A 20,767-nucleotide genomic window follows, 5' to 3' on the forward strand; every position below is an offset into this window, starting at 1 on the left:
ATTCATTCCTAAAAGAAGTAACGATTGCAACCGCCTGACCACTTCAAATGGAGCAATTACCGACACTTACTTGTTTAAATCTGCTATTGAAGATCTTGTTTATTTTCAGTAATCTGCATTTTAATGCAGCATGGTTACCTTTTCCTGTTCTTGTTTTCTGTATTGCAGCATTTCGGTGTTATAGACATTCGTTTTTCGCGCATTCCACTCCCTTCTGCAATGCCCTCGGGGCCTGAAGGTGTTTAAATAAATAAATAATAAATAAATAAAAACGAATAAATAAATAAATAAATAAATAAATAAATAAATAAATAAATAAATAATGCAAACGAATGTACTTTCATAAGGTAGGCTTTCCATGTCGTAGCGTGTTCATAGAAAGTGAGAATACTAGCTCGCGGCGGCCTGTCTGTAATTCTACCAAATGCGTCGCAAAACTGGGACGCCGCAATGACACTGTAGTTCGAAATTCGTCAGCTATCGGTCTGAATGCGCCGCTGTGTGGCACAAAAGTGCAGTCGGGGTTAATTTTTTTTGTTTTTTGACGATGTGTGACCAGCCGATGCCTACGAGGATGGAGCGTAAATGTTTGTAACTCGTACGAATAGGAACCCTCCTTGATCGCGTATCAATCGGGGTGAGAAACCTCGGCAGTAAATGAGTGCGATGCAAATAATAATTTGCATCGCACTTTTTATTGAGGAGCTTTCTCGCCCCGATCGATGCGGGACTTCGTTCAAGGACTTTGTAAGCAGCGAACGTGTAATTATAACTACGAACGCATGATGAGAGTTGTCCATAGCAATCGAAAGTTTTATTCAGATAATGGTTCGAGTACGACCACGACAGCCTCAAAACAAATTAAAGAAAATGTATTGCACTCAAACAACGAAAAAACGATGTTTCGACTAATAAACGAAGCAATTTTTTATCTTGGCCGTAATACAAAAGCATTGTCCATGCAAGGCTCACACTGCGAGGTACTTCAGTTATATGAGTATAGCTTTTTATCGCTAACAATTTATCAAATCTCGTCTTTGGCAAGTCTTTGGCAAATATTGTATCGTCTTTGGCAAATACTGCGATAGATTACCCTGAGTGGCAGATATTATTTCATGAGAAATAAAAAAAAACTATATCCTCCTTATTGCCTGCTATGGGGCCTTTGTTCAATATATTGGACATCAAATACTCCGTCACTATCCAGGGGGCAGCACGTTTTAGCCCGTAAAACCAAATTGTCCAATATTTTAGATACCTACTAGCGCCATCTATAAAGTTTTGTTGAAGATGCATTAGTAGTTTGGCCATCAGGGGTGTTCGCAATGGCGGCATTCAGCAGCACAGCTTTCTACGGCAACCGCCAAAAAGTAAGTTCTATGCCTCATACTTTATCGCTCGTTCTTTTTCTCTAATGAAATTTTGATAATTGAACAGAGTTTGCACTTTTGAAGCCATTTGCTATATTAAGTTTGCCCTTTGCTACTGCTTATCTACTACCACAAGAATGACTGGGTAGAGTTCCAGTGTCCAATATATTGGACATCATGCTGAGTGAAAACAGCCGATAATTGTGACATACTAAAATTCACTCTTCGTCTTTGTAACGTAAACATAAATTTCTGAAAAGCTCACGAAAATCTGTAAACTTTAATACACTTCGGAAGTAGGGAGGATATTTAAACAGTTAACTAACTTTGGCTAATGAGCTGAAACTAATTACTTTAGGGCACATACTACAATTTGCTAATTGAAGTTGGCCATTTCGACAGTCATATTCACTTAAAATGAATTCTGTTGATTACAGCAGTTTTTAGACGAGAGTTCCGAAAATTTGAAGCGAAAGTAGAATGATGATTAGTTTCATTCTGATGATTAAAAAGACTACAAGATGGTAATATGGAACAATGCACTGGTGTTCCAGTAACTTTTCTGTTTGATAACATTAAAAAACCGTTTGTGATAAAGGTAAGTGGAATAACAGTGCATTTCTTACTGCCAGTTTGACTGGATTCATCTGAAAAGTAGTGCTAATTTAAAAATTTGTTATAAGCGCATGTGTCTAGTGAAATCTCTAGGTTCAATTGTTATATGGCTATATGTGCGTTAATGTAATTGGTCGACTGGTAGATTAGTGAAAACGTGTTAATTTGTCTACAGCACTATTTTCTTCATTGTAAGTAATGCCCTATGCGAGTACTCCAGCTGGATATGTCGATTTGATCTGCAGGCCACAAGCGATTCTCGAAAACCTATGTTACTTAGATAAACTTAGATAAACTTAGATAAACTTAGATAAAGCGCCTGCTATCAGGCGCAACGCTAGCCGGGTGGGGATAGCGTCGTGCTGCTTATCTCGGAGTCGCGGGTTGAATCCGGCTAGCGCCGGTTACAGAGTCCCTAGAGGGATGTAATAAAGTGAATGTGTCGGCTAGTTGATTCAACGTCTTGATCTAGGGAACAGCGCGAAAGGCGAGGACGCAAAAGATGCAGACGAGAGCCGCACGTAGCGCCAACAACTGAATTTACTGAGATGAAGGAAGTACATGCAAATACGCTAATTTTAATTAATTAGTAATTAGTTAATTATTAATTTATTTATGATACCCTCAGGGTCAGCAGATATTACAGAGGGGAGTGGTACAAAGCATAGAAGAACAACAATATTTTAACTACAAGAAGCAGCACAATGTTTCTAATTATGCGATAGCAGTTATGAAGAGGCAAAATACATGTTACCAAAAATACTAAATATATACAAAGAAGCAGTCCAGTTTTTCGAATTATACAATAATAGCTATAAAAAGAAAGACAAAAGTAAGATGTTACAGAGCATGGGTAATGAGTTCACAAATTTTTCATGATCTGAAACTGTTACTACCAATTTGGGAAGGCAATTCCAATCCTTTGATGTGCGTGGTATGTAGGAATGTTTATGTTTTACACAACGGAGTGCCAACTTTTTGAGCATGATCTAAACGGTGCGAAACGTAATGGGGAGGAAGTATTAGTAAATCATGCAGGTAGGGATGACGATACAGTTTGTGAAAAAGGCTTAAGTGAAGCATCGTACGTCGAGAAGCAAGCGTAGGTAGATTAAGGATAGCTTTCATTACCGTGGTGCTCGAGATTCGACTGTAATTAGAGAGTATAAAACGGACCGAATCATTTTGCGCCATTTCAAGCGTATGTACCAAAGTATTTTAATGCGGATCCCAAACCGAAGCGGCATCTTCTAACTGAGGGCAAATGAGTGTTTTGTATAGCATTGGTTTGAGAGACGAAGGTGATTTTGCAAAGCTATGACGAAGATATCCGAGCATGCGATTAGCGTTGCAGACAACATGAGAAATGCGTGTATCCCATGTTAAATTGCTACTGATGTGAACTCCGAGGTACTTATATGAAGATACGCTGTCGATTAGTGAATTGTTTAAGTGATAAGTTGGTAAACAAGTAATCTTTCTCGACACTCGCTTGAATTTGCCTTTTTTAATGTTTAGTTTCATAAGCCATGTATTACACCACTCAAAGACTGCGTTAATGTCAGCTTGAAGAGCGGCGTCATTTGAACTTGTTATTTCTCGGAAAATTACGCAATCATCGGCAAACAAATGAACGGATGAGGAAACGCAGGATGGTAAATCGTTAATATAGATGGTAGATAGATATATAGTGCCCTGCGGTACACCAGAATTGACTGTGCATTCTTCTGAGTTCGCGCCGTTAGCTGAAAAAAAGTGATAACGATTAGCAAGAAAACTTTCAATCCAGATTAAAATACAGGGATCGAGCTTATGTAGTCGTAATTTATAGATGAGCAGTTTGTGACACACTTTGTCAAAGGCTTTAGCAAAGTCAAGGAAGATGCAGTCAACCAAGGACCTATTGTCAAGAGTGGTGTTTAGTTCGTGTACAAAAAGTGTTAGTTCGGTTTCACACGAGTATGATTTGCGAAATCCATGCTGTGATGGTGCGAAAAATGAATTCGACTCCAAGAAAGTAGCAAGATGAGAAGCCAAGGTATTCTCTAGAATCTTACAAGGTATACTTGTAAGCGCAATCGGTCTGTAGTTTAGAGGGGAATGCTTATTGCCTTATTTATAATTGGAATTACCTTCCCGAATTTCCATTCGGATGGAAGAAAACCATCGTGCAATGATTGCTTGAAAATTTTAGTTAAGATGATTGATGTATAACAAACTGTGCTTTGAAGAAATTTCACAACAGTGTGATCACTACCCGGCGCAGAGGATGGTTTTAGTGACCTAATTATGCTTGCGACATTATCATAGCTGATAATTAGAAGGAACATTACATCAAGATCATATGGTCGTAGGTGTGGCGGAGTGGAATTGCTAGGTAACGAGAAATGTGTTGCGAAAACCTCATTTATTATTCCGGGACACTGGTTGGCTGGTATAGCGTCACCATTAACGTCACTGAGCGCTATTATAATATTGTCTTTAAAATTAATCATGTGCCAAAATTGTTTAGGGTTAGTTTTAAGCATACGAGGTAATGTGCTGCTTATGAAGTTATCTTTGGCGTCTTTTAGGGCCTGTGCGTACTCATCGGCACTCTGTTTGCAGGCTGACCAACGAACATTGGTAGGGCTTAGTTTAGCCGATTTAAACAGGCGCTTTTTTTATTAGACAAGCGATTTAGCTGATGATTATACCATGGTTTTTCGAATTAGAGGTGATCGTGTAAATAGGGATTTGCCTATCTGGTAATTAAATCACTTTATGAAAAAGATACTCCAGTTTGACTGAACATTACGGCATTCAAATTCACGCAAGTATTTATCAAGGAACACTGCGAGTTCATAATAAATTGAAAGAAAATCAGCCTTGTTATAATTTCTTAATGTCTTGATCTTTTTAATCGGTTTAGGTCAGTCGAGGCAAACTTTAAATGAAAGTAGGCAATGATCGCTGATACCTGGCCAGCATGTTAGGTCGGTAATAAGATCGGTTCGGGTAGTAAAAACAAGGCCACGTGTATTGGAAACAGATGTGGTTATTCTTGTTGGTTCCTTAACCATTTGGGTCAGCGAAAAGGTATTGCACAATTCTAAGAATTCTCGCGCCATAGAGGAGTTAGGATACACTGTTGGGGGATCATTGTACGACTTAATATTTGGCATATTAAAATCACCAAGCAAGAAAATTGGCACTGTGGTGTGACGGGAGCAAGCACTATCAATGGCATCGTGCAAATCGCTCACACATGTTGCAGTGAAATTCGGGGGGCGATAGCAGACACCGAAAATTATTTTTGATGTGCTAGTTTAACGACTGCCCATACAATCTCCAAACTGGATGCAAGTTTAATGCAATTTGAAGGCAGCCTTTTATTTATCGCCAGCAGTACACCACCTCTTGGCGTATATCGTGGTCACAGCGGTAGACAAAAAGTCGCACGAGTTCATGAATAATTCATGGCCCCCATTTGTAGATAAAGCCATGTTTCGGTTAAAACGATAATGTCTGGCCCGCACGTGTCGATGGCCGATTCCAGTGCAACGCGTTTGTTGGTAATGCTTCCGATGGTAGTAAAAAGAACTGAAGTATTCGATAGGTTGCGTTTGTTGGCCCTGTCGCGTTCCTATCTCACTAAGCGAGCTGGGGACGTCGACTGCCCAGGCGCATGCTCTGTATTGTCTGCAGCTATGCTTGTTCGTGACGACTCGTTTTCTTTGACACATTGACTTATGGGGTAGCAGACATATTTTTTCTTATTTATTATTAACTTTCCGTAACGCACTTGGTAGGCAGGTGCGCCAGGTTGATCTTTAGCAAACTGGAATAGTTTGCACCTCACTTCACGTGTGGCTGCACAAAAGTGCAGAAAGTGCACAAAACTCTTCACTAACGCCTAAATTTTTCTCTTGTAGTATTGCTCTTGCTGAAAGAATGTTTTATTTTAATTTGAAATCAGACAATTTGACGATCATAGGGTGGCATTTGTTTTGCAAATATGATCCCAAGTGATGTGCGCGCTCGATCGTGTTGTCCGATAGGGTGTCAAGCGCACCTGCTAAGGTGGGCCTTATCTTGGACTCGGATTGTTCCCACGATTCTGGAGAATCTGGAATACCTCGAAGAATTATGTTGTTGCGTCGAGATTGGTCCACTTGCTCTTTCAGGCGGGATTCTAAATGGCCAAGATGGGCGTCAACCGACTTGACTGAGTCCTCTATGGTATCAACAGCGCGCTCTAGGAGCTCAAGTGATTTAGTTTTTCTTTCAAGCTCATGAAGCCTCTTCTGGATTGGTGTAAGTTGAGCTTCGATTTTCTTTTGGCTCGTCCTTATCTCTTTAACATCAGTAGCCACCTCGTCCTGGACTTTAGCGGAATTAGCTGAGCGCGTATGAAGGTCTTTAACGAGGGTAAATATGACTGATCTTTTCGGAAGGGTCATCAGGCAATGAATCCGTATCGAGCAGGGCTTTAGCTCGCCTGTCAGGGCCCACATTCGCTTCCACATCACCGGAACGAAGTAACAAAAGAAGCATCGAAAAGCAACCACAGGCAATGTTAGCAAGCACTTCCAGGCACAGAAGCAGGACCAAACAACGACTATCATTTTTATTAGCGTACAAAGAATATCTCTTACAGACGTGTAAAAGGCAGAAGCGTGGAAATTGAAGCATACTGCTCCTGGCCGTGCCTCCGTGCCCACTGAAGAGACCGCTGCACCGCCGTCCATTTATGTCCGCTCGTGGCTGTGACGTCATCGTGCAAGGAGACCATGCGCAGAAGGATGGGACGATAGCGCTTGCATCTGGCCTTGATTTCGTTTGCGGCTGAAAGTCAGGCAGTCGGTAACTGCAGTTGCGGGACGGGAACGGCCATGCACGTGTGAAACATGGCGATGGTTGCACCGATGACGCTTGCTGAACCAGAAAAGAAGCCAGGTAAGCCTGTAAAAGGCAGAAGCGTGGAAATTGAAGCACACTGCTCCTTTCCGTACCACGTCGCCGTCAGTATAATAAAAAACATAAAAGAATGTGAAGATACATGACGCATCGCGCGGTTGGGGAAAGCGGGTCTCACAGCACGTCAGCGGATAAATGGTGCCATTTCTTTCTCAGATAGTAAAACAGATGGCGCACTCACACAGCTTTCATTCAGCACTTCATTTCTGTAGGCCTCGATGATGTCGCGCGTCATTGTGGTTTCTGTTTTTGGCTGAAACGTCACATTTCTTTAATTTAGGGCGGCACCCACACTGCTCACACTGAAACATCTAGACGTAGAGAACTACGGCGCTAGTGTCTACGGGAACTGCAAATTGGGTGGACCAGCCTGCAAGGGCATCATGCTTAGCACATAAATTTGCCTAAGCTTCAACCTTCTGTGTTTAAACGGTTTCCGTGAGCTTGAAAACTTATCATTTGCAAGAAACCACGGTGTTAAAAATAACTAAAGTGAAAAGTAATTAAATTCTCCGAAGGCAGGTTTCAAACAGAGGACCTCTAGCAGAGAAGCGCGACATTGAAACCATTACGGCAGGCGTACGCACGCTTTCGAAAACCGGCATGGAAGCCACTAAAGAAATTCTCGCGCGCAATCCACGACGTTGAGAAGCTTGGCACGTTTCAATTTGGCCTACTTTAAAAGGTATATTCGTGGCACTCCGTAGCGGTTATTTATGCTCAAGAGCTTTATTGCCTTATGCATTTAGAAAACGTGAAACTGCTTTGGAATTTAGGTCAATTAAAGACACTCAAGGGGTAGTAAGCAAAGCGGCAAGAACATCTGAAGCAATGGTCAAGAAGATTAGACAAATTCGCGTACTAGTGGCCCTCCCCGTGTTGTCAGAACCATCGCAGTGCCAGTGTTGCCTCAAGTAATTATTTTAAGAAAACTCGCTTATGCGACTTATCCCCTGTGTCTAGTCGTCAACGAATGATATGCGGCAACGTGACCGTGAGCCCTTAAGTAGATTCTGTGCTCAATCTTGGTGTACGGAGAATCGCTGATACATGGCGGCGTGATTAAAGTAGGAGGTGATCACATTCGTGTATAGCTCGTGTGCTCTCAGTTACTCGCCGTCGCATCTCGTACGGTTCGCCACGTCAGAATTAACAGCGCTCGTAATGTCGTCTTCAATCCGCTGACGACTGTACGCAAATCTTGTACCGGAAATCACTGAAACATGGTGGTTGCATTAGGGCAAGAGCCGTCCAGATTCATGAGCAACTCATGTGCTTTCAGTTACTCTCTGTAGAACGTTCTCCAGCTCGATAACGTGTGCTGCGTAGGAGCAGCACTCGCAGTATCCTGTTTCACGCGCTGACGATTGCTAGCATGTGTATGGGTGCACCGACCTTCGCCAGATGACGACTATCCTTTTACTCAAAACATAATGGGAACCTATGCAATAGCAGGCGGCACGGAAAATTTCCACCGCTCTTGACGGTTTGATGAACATATGCTTTGAGGGAAGGTAGCGCGTAAACTAAGATCTGGTGAAAAGTGCGAGGAAACGCATGCAATGGTGGACGTGGGAACATGCTGCGAAGGCATGAGCGGCATTCTCAAACGATCATTATGAAGAGTTTACGCCACCCGACAGCGTAAGAAGAAGGGTAACCCGTGGTTGACGGTCGTGGACTGTACTTTCACCATACGTACATGTTATGTACCCGAGAGGCCCAGACTAAGTAGACTAGGTTACCTAGTGTAGCTTTTTCCAGGGTGTCCCTCCCAAATATTGGGATAATGAAGTTTGGCTCGGATGGGCACACCTCACTGCATGATAATTTTGTCACTGTCCAAAGTTTCTGCACAACGGATATAGAACAAGCCATCAGAAGCGTAGAGCAGTCTTGGAAACTAGGGGACTTGAAACTGCTCAAGTGGGGAAGAAAAAAATTTATTTTACTTAATTCTTTGCGCCTAATGCACGTTTTGCACCTATTGACCTCTTTTACTAGGTTGAGCGTATTTAGAATGCCTTCGGGGCACACAACAATGTCCTGCTGCTCACCACCATCACACAAATGCGGTGCCATTAGTTTCGGAGGTTCCTCTAATCCTGTGCATTTTACTGCTTTACCTTTCCTTACCACATAAAAAGATGACACTAGCTGCCTTACGTTGCATACTTTTCTTTGTAATTTCTTTTCACTAGTACTGTGGTAAGTAGTAAAGACGTAAGAGCACCTGAAAGCGCTATCATCAGCTTCATTGTCTGCACTATGTATAAAGCATTCATATGGCGGCCTCAACATTTTTGGTTGTACCAAAATAAGAATGACGATAAACACCAAACGCAAGCCTGACGCAAACTTAATCGAACACACTCAAAGAATGCATTCCTCAAGGCTGGTCAGCGGCTTCCCACAGACCTATCCTGGAATAGTGGCATCCCCACGAAACTGGTGGCAGCAACTGTCACCGCCTGTTTTACACCTTTGCCCAAGCTCTGCGCGACGCAGGAGGCATTCTCTTGTAGCTTCATCGCGCGGCCGTGACGGAACAAGTACAATAAAAACAGAGGAAACACAAGAGTAATTAGTTTTACATTATGTTATGAAAGCTTACAGCAGCAGCACTATTATATGAATCTTCAAAACTAATAGCAGGAACAGAGCATGCTGTAGTGAATATGTTTGCAGTGTGAGTACAGTCAAAAGGAATTCACCATAATCGCCTTGAGGCGTCTGCGATGTTTAACATGTCAAGCTCGCTCACTTTTCTCGTGAACCTTAGCTGCAAATTCATCGGCTATAGACAAGGCCAGATTGGAAGCCCAGTTCTAGTCCCGGTTGTCCACAGTGGTGCCTCCTTGCCAAGCAATGTGCAGGTGATACCAACTGTGGTTGTGGGTGGGACCCAGACCAGCACATCAAAGTGTCTGTAGATGTTGCTGGACACAGTGCTGACACGTCGGACGTTCTTATGCTCGGAATCACATCTGCTGGCACCTCTCATGCAGCCAAGCGCTTTTTTAAATGGTCATCTGTCTCTCTTTGGTGCCATAACATTTACTGGCCTTCTCTTTGGCACGACACCTTGGTTGGTAAACAGTTTCTCGAACCTGTTCACCTGCTTGCCTGGGCCAAGTAGTCACAGGGCACCTGGATCATGAGTATAACACCCAATAAGAATGAATTGGAGGGCCTAGTTCAGTTTCTTGTTATCCTAGAAAACTACACAATCAGTGCATTCTACCGGCACTAATCTCAAGGGCTGAATTTTGGTGCATAACAAAGAATTTTGAAAACAAACAGGACTGTGCAATGCTTGGTGGATTAGACTATGACAGGTTTAGCATTATGAGACAAGAACTGTACAGTACTTATTGGACAGCAAATGATTGTAGCCAATATACTGGCTGATAGTAACTGAAATTGAGCTGGATAGGTCATGCAATGGAAAGAGCAGTTAATCGGCGCTCTTAATTTAGGTATCTCTGCCCAGGGGAGGGAAACATGGTAAAGGACAGCAGATGTCATAGTAGCCTTGTACTGTTAAGGATTCTGCAGGCATAGTATGGAGTTGGTTTACACAAGGCAAGATAACTATAGAGATCAATGCTACCTTGAAAGCTTTTCGTACAAGAGAACCAGGCCCATTGTTCCTACAAATATTACGAGTTATGGGGGTATTCAAGGTAAGCGAAATTTATTACAGCTCTGCTGTTTCTCAATTGTTTGAATGTCTTTTTGACTGTAACGTACCATGCACCATCAGCTCCCTGCAAATCATCCTCTTTGAATATTTCCAGTTTTTTAATCCGACACTTTCTTTGCCGCGTCCCCAGGTCTTGTCATCTGTCGTCGTTTTCTTGCCATATATAGTTGTTAGTGCTTGGGCCACTGGGTGTGTACACAAATAGACAACCTACTGCTGATTATTGTATGGCGTAATAGACAACATCGGAACAGGGTATGTGCAACTGGGTATGTGTTTATTCTTTGCTAATCCCCCAGAATGGGTACGCTAGTGAGACACACGGGGTATGTAGCCTTAACTGCATTTTGACATTTATTTATTTGTCTAGGCGTACACTTATCACTACTTCTACACATGCTCATTCACGTTCCCTAGCTGCAGACCTGCTCAAGATTACCTGCCGCGTATTTGAACACATGCAGGAACTAGGAATCATGCATTCATTTCCAGCCCATGATTAAGTCCATTGTACATGGTACTCAAGATGACTCCAGCCCAGGCGGCACGTCAGGTTGGGCCAACGTTGGAAACATATTGGCACTTCTTGGCCCAATGATGGCCCAAGATTAACAGCGTGGTTCCAATATTGGCAGTGCCATTCTGGTTCCTGGCCCAATGTTGGCCTAAGGTTAACAGCGTGGCGCCAATATTGGCTGTGCCATTCTGATAGAGATCCAATGTTGGCCCACTTTACACAGTAAGTAAACAATATTGGCTGTGCCATTCTGATAGAGATCCAATGTTGGCCCACTTTACACAGTCAGTAAACAATATTGGCTGTGCCATTCTGATAGAGATCCAATGTTGGCCCACTTTACACAGTAAGTAAACAATATTGGCTGTGCCATTCTGATAGAGATCCAATGTTGGTCCACTTTACACAGTCAGTAAACAATATTGGCACTGCCGTTCAACAAGGCGGGAATTATTGGACCGACTTTGGTATGGATTTGCCAATATGGGTTAGTAGTTCGCTTTCTTTGGAGGACATTGGCCCGTAATAAGCTAATTTTCGCCTTGTCGGCTTTTAGTGCTCTACGACTTGCTGAGATTGAACAACATGTTTTGAAAACTAACGCACTGATCACAGGCACACTGCGCAGGAACCAAAAATATGTTCTCCCATGTCAACTCCATGAATGGTACACCGCCATTAGAGACCTTTAGCGTGTCCGGTAATCGGGAAAGCGCGGGCGGGTTTCCGGTTTAGCGGGGGCGTCAAGCGGAGCGACCAGATCGGTGGCGCCAGCTGGTGGCGCAAAGCTCAACCACACAAACACAGAGCTGATTACTATGTTCTGCTTAGCTGCTGGCGTAAATTTTCGACAGTGGCGTAATCGTGTTCACAATTACGCCGCTGCCAAAAATTTGCACGAGTGGCGAAGCAGGATATGGTGAGCTACTGCAGTTTTAGCTCTGCGTTTGTCTGGTTGAGCTCTACAACACCAGGCGGCTTCACCGCTCACGTTTACGCCCCAACCATCCGGTAATCCGCCCAAACCGCTCCCGTTTACCGGAATAGCGTACAAGCTAAACGTCTCTATTATTGCACTTCTCCTTTACCGAAATGTGTCCCCTAAAGAGAAAAGCCAGTGTACCACGTAGCAAGCAGGGGAAGTCGCATAAATTTAGCCACTGCTTTATTGATCGTGAATAAGAACTTGAGCTTTCCATAAGAAGCAACGGTATTGCGAATTTGCCTGCGCACTGTATTTTATGCATGTACGCTCCGCGGCTTTAGTGGGTCAGGATTCTGAGGAGAATCGAGAATTACAGTGCCTCAGAGCTGATGGAACCGTTTTATATTGGATCGAGATGGAGCGCATATGCATTAGTGAAACTATTGTTTGTTTGTTTAGCATGCATGGCATGTTGCGGCGACATCATGCTCCTATTCTAATATATTTGTTTGTTCGTGCATGCGTAGTAAGCTTCTTGTATGAATGCTTCTGACAGAAAAAAAATTGCACGTTTTGGCATTTGCGTGTCAACAACCTCTTGTCTTTGCCTTTAGTAGGCACGGCGCATTCCGGATTTTTTTTTCGGCCTAGCTTTCCGTCCTTCAGCCCCCCCTTGCCTCTCCTTCACGCACCCAGGTGAGCCTGGTCAATGCTGTCAGTCAAGCGTTCAGACAGCCATAAGCTGCTGTGTCGAATTGGGTGCTCTCGGAAGCATGGGGGAAAGCGGCGGGGTCACTATTGTCCTCCTTGTCGCCCTCCATCGCTGCCACCCCAAAACCCGTTCGGGCTAGGTCCAGCGGGGGAAAGTGGCGTTTACGCCGTATTCTTCGTTCACCCTTTCCTTTCACTCTTTCTTTCTACGTGTCGCTAGCACGCCGACTGGGTGCAACACCACCTGAGTGCTTGCCGTCCGTTCTTGCCAGCGCACTCCTCTCGTGAAAAATGCTCGCTTGCTGTCGTCATTCCTACTGAGAAGCCTACATCTTGAAATACGCACCAATGTGGCCACGAATTTTTGTGAGTGTTCGAATTAATATAGGCGACACAACAATTAGAAAAGAAGTCGGCGCTCGTGGGCACCGTCTTCGATGTGGGATGAACTCAGATACAAAGAAGCATGGATCATACAATGGTGAGTGCATTTGTTTTGCGCATGTTATAAGTTTTATCAGAAGCAATATCAGCCAAGCTATATCACCCAAGCAATATCACGCGGTATATATATTACTGAAACAGGCCTGGCTAATGTAGAATGCCTGTAATTAAATAGCTCTTTTTTTTTGCAGCCTTTGAATAGTGCCTGGAGTAGAACCACGTGTAAATCTCTGTGAATTTCACCCAAATTCTAGGACTAAGATTTTATCAAGCCACGCGTGCGGCCTGATCCTGCTAGTGATACCGAGGAACCACGCTTCTTCTCACTGGTATAGGTCAAGCATCATTTCCAGCTGACAGTATTTCTTTCTTTTCGAATAAATGCTTCTTTTACTAGTGTTTCTTAATGTTTACTAGTGTTTCTTTAATGTTTCTCCACATTAAAAATTTCGCACGAAGGCCGCATTGTGTCTACACTGTCTGATACTAGGCTTTTTGTGCTGCAGCAGGTTTTGCTGCAATTTTTAATGTTAAAGTGCTACGCTGACTAAGTGTGAGCTGTAAACAAAGCGGACTGCGCATTTTATGTCTGTTCTAAGTGTTACGTTACATGTTGTACAAGGTATGCCATATATGTCGAAATATTAGGAAGTGTTACTTGACAAATCTCTTGCAAGAAAGTTTCTTGATTCACCCCTTCGAACTCTCTGCTCATACTTATAATATTGTTGCAGTATGGCGATTTTTCAAATGAAAACTCTCCATCATAGATTTGTCATACGAACATCTCTGACATTGTTTCTTTTCATTTTACAGTGCAAACATTTCCTCCAAGTAATGGTGAAGTCGCTATCGGATATGGTGGCAATATCAACGAAACCACCGCGTTATCGTGGTCCTCGGGGGCCTGATAAGCCTGCTGTCATCCAAGCACTGACAAACCTGCCTACCGACGTCAGCTCCATGCCCTGAAGCCCCTGGCCAGCCCACCGTCCTCGGCACCTTGCCCAATTCCTATCCTGAGGGCAGTGCCTGTAAATAAACTGTTTGAAGATAACCGAGCGTCACCCATCTAGGTCCACGGAAAATGCCTGTTTGTGAAAATTTATTCGCAAATAAACTGTCATAAACGTCAATTCCAGTATTCTTTTATTATTATTTGCAGTCATATATGATTTCTGCTTCTTGACATCTTTTTGTCGAGCTTTCCTAGCTACTATTGAGGAAGAGAGTAAGGGGACAATTGCTACAAAAAATGCCGCTAGCAAAATGTTTGCGGTAAGAATGTGTGCGTGCTCTAAAGCCAGCATATCTAGAATAGTTCAGGAGAACATTCATTTGGGCTAGATGGTGCATACTTGAATAAGGAAGGAACAGCGCCAACTAAGACGAACACAAGAGGGGAGAACGACACAGGACGTTCGTTCGTTCTCCCCTCTTGTGATCGTCTTAGTTGGCGCTGTTCCTTCCTAATTCAAATATCTAGAATATTCGTCATGCAAAGGGCATTGGCTCAAAGCTGGCATTAATATTGGTAACGATATGGCTCAACACTGGTCCTACGCTGGCAGCACGATGGCTGCTGCATTGGCATAACATTGGCCCAATCTTGGCTTTAACGCTGGTCCTACGATGGCTGCTGCATTGGCATAACATTGGTCCAATCTTGGCTTTAAGGCTGGTCCTACGCTGGCAGCACGATGGCTGCTGCATTGGCATAACATTGGCCCAATCTTGGCTTTAACGCTGGTCCTACGATGGCTGCTGCATTGGCATAACATTGGTCCAATCTTGGCTTTAACGCTGGTCCTACGCTGGCAGCACAATGGCTGCTGCATTGGCATAACATTGGTCCAATCTTGGCTTGAACGCTGGGCCAACATTGGATTGGGTTGCACTTTGCCAATATGCCAACATTGGTCCAACATTGGTACCAATTTCTGCCAGCATTGGGCCATGGTTGGACCAATGCTGGTGTGCTGCCTGGGAGGTGACTTGAATGAGACCTACCAATGTTTGATGGTACCGTCCCCGACTGCTAGCCAGTGTCACACGTTGAAGGCTTCGCAGCATCACTACATTGAGCTGCTAACTTCAGCTCTACAAAACCTCTCTTCTCATTCTCTCAACATTTTTCCCTTGGAGCATCACACATCACCGTCATATATGACCCACAGAGTTAACAGCTACAGGCAGTGATGCTGTGCTCATGTGGTTTGCTACAGCTGCAACCTCACCAACTCGGACAAGCTTCGTGGTATTTAGACTTCAACACTGTGCTGGATCTGCATTTCTGATCGTGATAACCCTTACACTGCATTAAAAAGAGGGTGTATGAAGAAGGGCACCTGACCGTATATATTTAACACAATTCCTTCCTTTTTGTTTACGTGAGGCTGTGCATTTTCTCAACAATAAAAGTTCGTTTGCAGACAGTGCGGACATAAGTTTATTCAGGCTGGTTTTTCCTTGCCATAATTGAATAATTACCAACTTTAGGGGCTGTTGGTTATGCTAACCTAAGACTTTGCTGCTTTTAGCTACATCTAGTAACTTATTGCTTGGTAAATTTTCTAGTCGAGCATCATGTGGTGTTGTGCAAAGCAGCTAACTTGAGAGGCATGACATGCTCCATGCTTAAAAAAGGAACTGTTTTAGGAGTTCTGGGAATAATATTAGAACAGGCAACTCTGAGTGAACACTGCTTCCGTCACAAAATGTCGCAATTACCTAGGCGTATGCTGTCATGCAGCGTTATGTTCAGCTCGTAATGAGTATAAAAGAAACAAAATTGGAGTTGTGGAGTTTAAAGCCCTATGGCTACCGCATCTTTTTATAACTCTGACATTAGAAAATTTTAGAGGACGCAAGCAGGCATGCGTGAATAAGAACCCTGTTAAGGTATTGCTAGGACACATGCGGCGTGCATAACCAAGGAGCACACGAGTCGCTTGCGTCTCATCTCGTACTATTATTTTCACTGTAAAGCGACCAATATCAGTAAGCCTGATCAACCTTCATTAATATGCTAGAAATATTTAAGCACTTAAGGTGCGTCTGTTTTGAGTGTTTGAAGCACTTCTTGCTAATCAACTCTTGAGGCGTTTACTTGGTTTTCTGTGCTGTAAGATTAGTTTGAGGTTCCTTATAAAACTGCTAACATGAAACTGTGGGCTGGTATATTGATCATGCCATTCTAAAACTTTTAAGTCTGACACTGTCAAAGCATTTGGCACTATTAGTGAGTTTTCCTTCACTACAGATATGTATTATGATGAGACCATTTACCATGTGAAAGTAAAAATTCCGGCAAGTAGAGAGCTCTAGAGCACCTGGTATTACAGCAAAGCGAGCGGTGCAGTATCTTCAGGGCAACAGGAACATCGAAGCTGGAACTTGGGCACACTTACGACCAGGCCGTCACCGCAACACACTGTTTGCTTCACCGCATTACACAAATATGTTGCGATGAAATTATTGTGGGCGCATATACACACACGTTACTTCATCCCAACTTTGTACAGAACCCCACGTCCCATTCGTAGACATAAAAGTGCGAAAAACGGGAAGAGATGCAGCTGAATTTCACGGGGCGCGGTATTAAGCTCCATCTCACTGTGCTTATAGCGCCCTTAGTACCAAAAATCCTAAAACATCTACTCTGCATTTGGCATATTCTGGCAGACCATGTGATGTCATTAGAGCTTTCTAAGGTCCACGTGCTACGTGGACCTTAGAAAACGTGGGGTAGTTTTTTCTGTCGCCACAGTGAGAGCTCTAAGAGACTTCTGAAGCCTCAAGAAATAGTGCAGCAATTCGATAGATTACTTTCACAACCAGCGCAAACGTAACGCGTTATTCTAGGCGGCGCGCTGGAGGCGAGGTGACGAAGTTAACGGTATAATTGTAAAGCCCGCGATGAAGGCAAATCACACGAAGTCACGGACATCGCACTAACGCTGAACTCGATTGAAAGCGTACGCTGCCTCATTTCAAGGACGCGTCAATAGTTGTGAGCAAACACCACCTCAAGCACCATATCACTTACGTAACTGATCTCGTGGCCAGGAACACGTTCGATACCTCCGCCTTCGACGCCCGTCAAGTAACGGTGCATGTTCGATGTGATGACGCTGCTGGGAAGAGCGGACAGGGCGACGTTGCTGTACAGTGCCGGTTCGCTAACTGTGTCAACGAGGCACTACGCCACTCCAGTATTTCAATCGTCAGCACCACCGAATTCTTCAGAAATACGGGTCTCGCACCACCAGAGCTCACGAAGACGAAAAGCCGACATACCGCTCCGCTAGGGGTGCATGACTTTTCGCCAATAAACACTGAACCCAGTGCAGAGACGTTACACAACCAGTGGTCGGCATGTGCCAGAAAGCAGACGTGCCAAGGCGTCACTTGGCGCCCCCGTCGCCATTCTCGAAAGTCCCTAAACGATCGTGTCTGTAGGCGACTAAGATCAGATCACGTGAGGAATTTTTGTACGACATATAGACGCATGCACGTCCATGGCATCCAGCCGGTGCCCTTGGTTTTCAGCGCTCGATACCGCAGTGAAAGGCGCAGCAGGTCCAGCGCCGAGAACGCGACGTCAACACGTGGTCACGTGGGTTCTCATGACTCGAAAGACCGTTCAGCGGCGCCACTTCCTCCTCATTGGCAGTGCCGTCACGTGCCCAATGACTCACGCACTAGGCCACATTAACCCAGCGAGAACCGTGGAGCTGGCGTGGCGCCGGGGAAGCGTGCTACGGAGGCACACCCTGGAGGCACGGTATCAATATCCACACGAAGCCGAAAATCTGGAAATTTTCTTTTCGAAGCTATTCCTTTACTTTGTTTACAGGAATCTCTCTGAGAAGTTTGATGTCGATCCGAGTCTTTTAAGGTGTAAGCCTTTAGTGGCTCACGAGTGTGCGGGCGCAGTCCATGGTGGACGCAGGAAAGCGCTGAGCACCGGCGAGGGGAGTAAGGCGAGGAGGCACCACCGACAAGAGAAGCAAGGAGAGAGGGCGCCACGCCAGTAGCGCTGGATGAGTGGGCGCGGGGGAGAGCGCGGACACGCGCGTGGCGGTGCGCGCACATTGGCGACAAACCTTGCAGCCATTATGGCTGTGATTGCATCCCATACTCATCCCATCCCATGATGGAAATATCGCACCCACGCACGCAAAAACACGGCGATCTTCTACCGATAAGATGGGCCATAGGCCAACTAAACGTGGGGTAGTTTTTTCTGTCGCCACAGTGAGAGCTCTAAGAGACTTCTGAAGCCTCAAGAAATAGTGCAGCAATTCGATAGATTACTTTCACAACCAGCGCAAACGTAACGCGTTATTCTAGGCGGCGCGCTGGAGGCGAGGTGACGATCTTACACTCGGCTCGTTTGAGGACGCCGTCTTTCCTGCGCGTATTTCTTTCGCGGGCGCAAATTATCTGCGAAAAAAAAGCACCGCGAAAGAAAACGCGCCACAAATAAGGAAAATTTTGGGTTCTCGATGTCGACTAACCGCCTGAACGCAAATACACAATAGGTTGCTGCAAACTACAGACAATCGATTTCATCTGCAAAGAAAAGCTTCGCTCTTTTCAAACTAGGTGCGTGAGAGTTGACACACGCACACACACACACGCACACACGCACCGCACACATGCAGGCAGATATATATATATATATATATATATATATATATATATATATATATATATATATATATATATATATATATATATATATATATATATATATATGGTCTCTATTTGCATTTGCAGCTGCTGCAGTGGAGATCCGCGGCGGCACCGACGCAGACGGGCTCTTTAACGACTTCGAGAACCAGGAGCTGCTGACGAACGTCGTCAAAGGCAGCCTCGAACCCCTTCCCGCCGGCTCCCCACACGAAGTGACCATCAGCCTGCCGCGTCACTGGGGGCCGGCGCCCCGTGGCGACGATAGCTTCTACCTGACGGTGTACTTGGCTGCGCGCGCTGTTAATGCTGATGGGCTCAAGTCGGAAAGGACCATCGTCATCCAAGCGGTGTACGAAATCGACAACATTACCGCCCAATTACCCTCTGCAGTAGCTGACGCCCTCACGCCGGCAAAGCCTTCCGCGAAGGTCAGCCCAGCGACAACCACTACAAGGCCGGCCAGGACCGAGCCACCTCTCGATCCGGCGACAACCCCCACTGCAGAGGTTCATCATGAAGGCCAGACATCCGTCTTCGTTTGGATCTTGCTGGTGGCAGTGGCCGGAGTCGTCGTTATGGCAGTCATTATTGCGCTGCTTCTCAAGATCAAATCGGACTACAGTGATGAAACTAACACCAACACTAGGGAGAGGACAAGAGACACTATGACAAGGTAGTGCCGCACGTGGCAATTCAGGGCCAAATAAATCATAAGGCAAGCATGGGCATGTGAGACGTTATCTATGACATTATTAATGCGAAAGCCTCAGATGGTTCGTAGGTCGAAAAATCTGATGTCCGGCGTTATGGCACCCAATTTCATAGGGCGTCGAATCTACAACTTTAAGTAATAATTAGGGCGAATCATGGCATCAATTCCTTTATAAGAAAGCCTGAAGCTGAGGCGAAGAAGCCTCAGCACGACCTGTTGTGGTAATTAAGGGAAAGTTATTATGATAGAGGTAATTAAGGCACTCGAGCCTTTTGTGGGAGTCGAACCAACTTGGACATGTGGGCGAACCAGAAAATCTCCAAAATGGATTACGATCGACATCGTGAGGATGGAAAGTTCAACCAACTACCTTTGCTGTCAATTAAGGCGAAGTGAATCGAGGCACAGTTGATTAAGGCACTCAAACCCACGACCTCTGGTCAGAGAAAACAATAGGAAGTATGAACGCATTCGAATAAAAATGTCAAGTAATGTAATGCATGTCTCCTTTCGCCTTCATCTTTTTGGGGTAGGCTAAAGTAACTGTCAACATTTATTTGGCTAGGAGGTGTAAGTTTTTTTTACAACCTCCCGATCAATTTCTTGTTTATTCAGATTTTTGTTATTCATTTCAACCAATTTTCTCCCACACGGTAATGGCATTTCTATTGTTGCGTTTTTGCAACACATACGAGAAGCTAATGATTATTTTACTGGACGACACCAACCAGGGGTTATTTATTGCCACTTGTGACGTGACTGTCTGACTATCAAAACAAACTCAGTAGTGCAGCAGTTAGCGCACAGTGGTAGCACATACTCTTCCTCCTGAACAAGTCGCGAGCACCAAAACTTACGTGACAACTTGCATGTGTGATAACACATGGCCTGATTAGTCATTCTGATTACTTCATCGCACATGGCGAAAGCAGCATTCGAGGTTTTCCATACAAAAATCGCTTGAAACAGGTGCAGCATCACGAATTTTGAGATAGTTATCCTGTACTAAGCCATGAAAAAAATCGTGTCGTCTATACATGATTTATTTACCGTTTAATGGGGCAGATTTTAGGGAAAATTATACGTTAAAGACTGGTTTCTCACGTGG

At 44.4% G+C, this 20,767-nt stretch overlaps 1 protein-coding gene across 1 annotated transcript in view; it reads left to right on the forward strand.

Annotated features, from left to right (window-relative positions):
- The window catches only part of LOC139061210 (calcium-activated chloride channel regulator 1-like), a 272,282-nt gene extending 252,171 nt beyond the window's left edge, over positions 1 to 20,111 (forward strand). The window contains exon 16 of the mRNA XM_070540867.1: positions 19,032 to 20,111. Coding sequence (XP_070396968.1) covers positions 19,032 to 19,624 — 593 coding nt within the window. The 3' untranslated portion in view covers positions 19,625 to 20,111. The remainder of the gene's footprint in view (positions 1 to 19,031) is intronic.
- The last annotated feature ends 656 nt before the right edge of the window (positions 20,112 to 20,767 follow it).

Source organism: Dermacentor albipictus, chromosome 6 (genome assembly GCF_038994185.2).
Source record: "Dermacentor albipictus isolate Rhodes 1998 colony chromosome 6, USDA_Dalb.pri_finalv2, whole genome shotgun sequence".
In the NCBI taxonomy this organism is placed as follows: Eukaryota; Metazoa; Arthropoda; class Arachnida; order Ixodida; family Ixodidae; genus Dermacentor; species Dermacentor albipictus.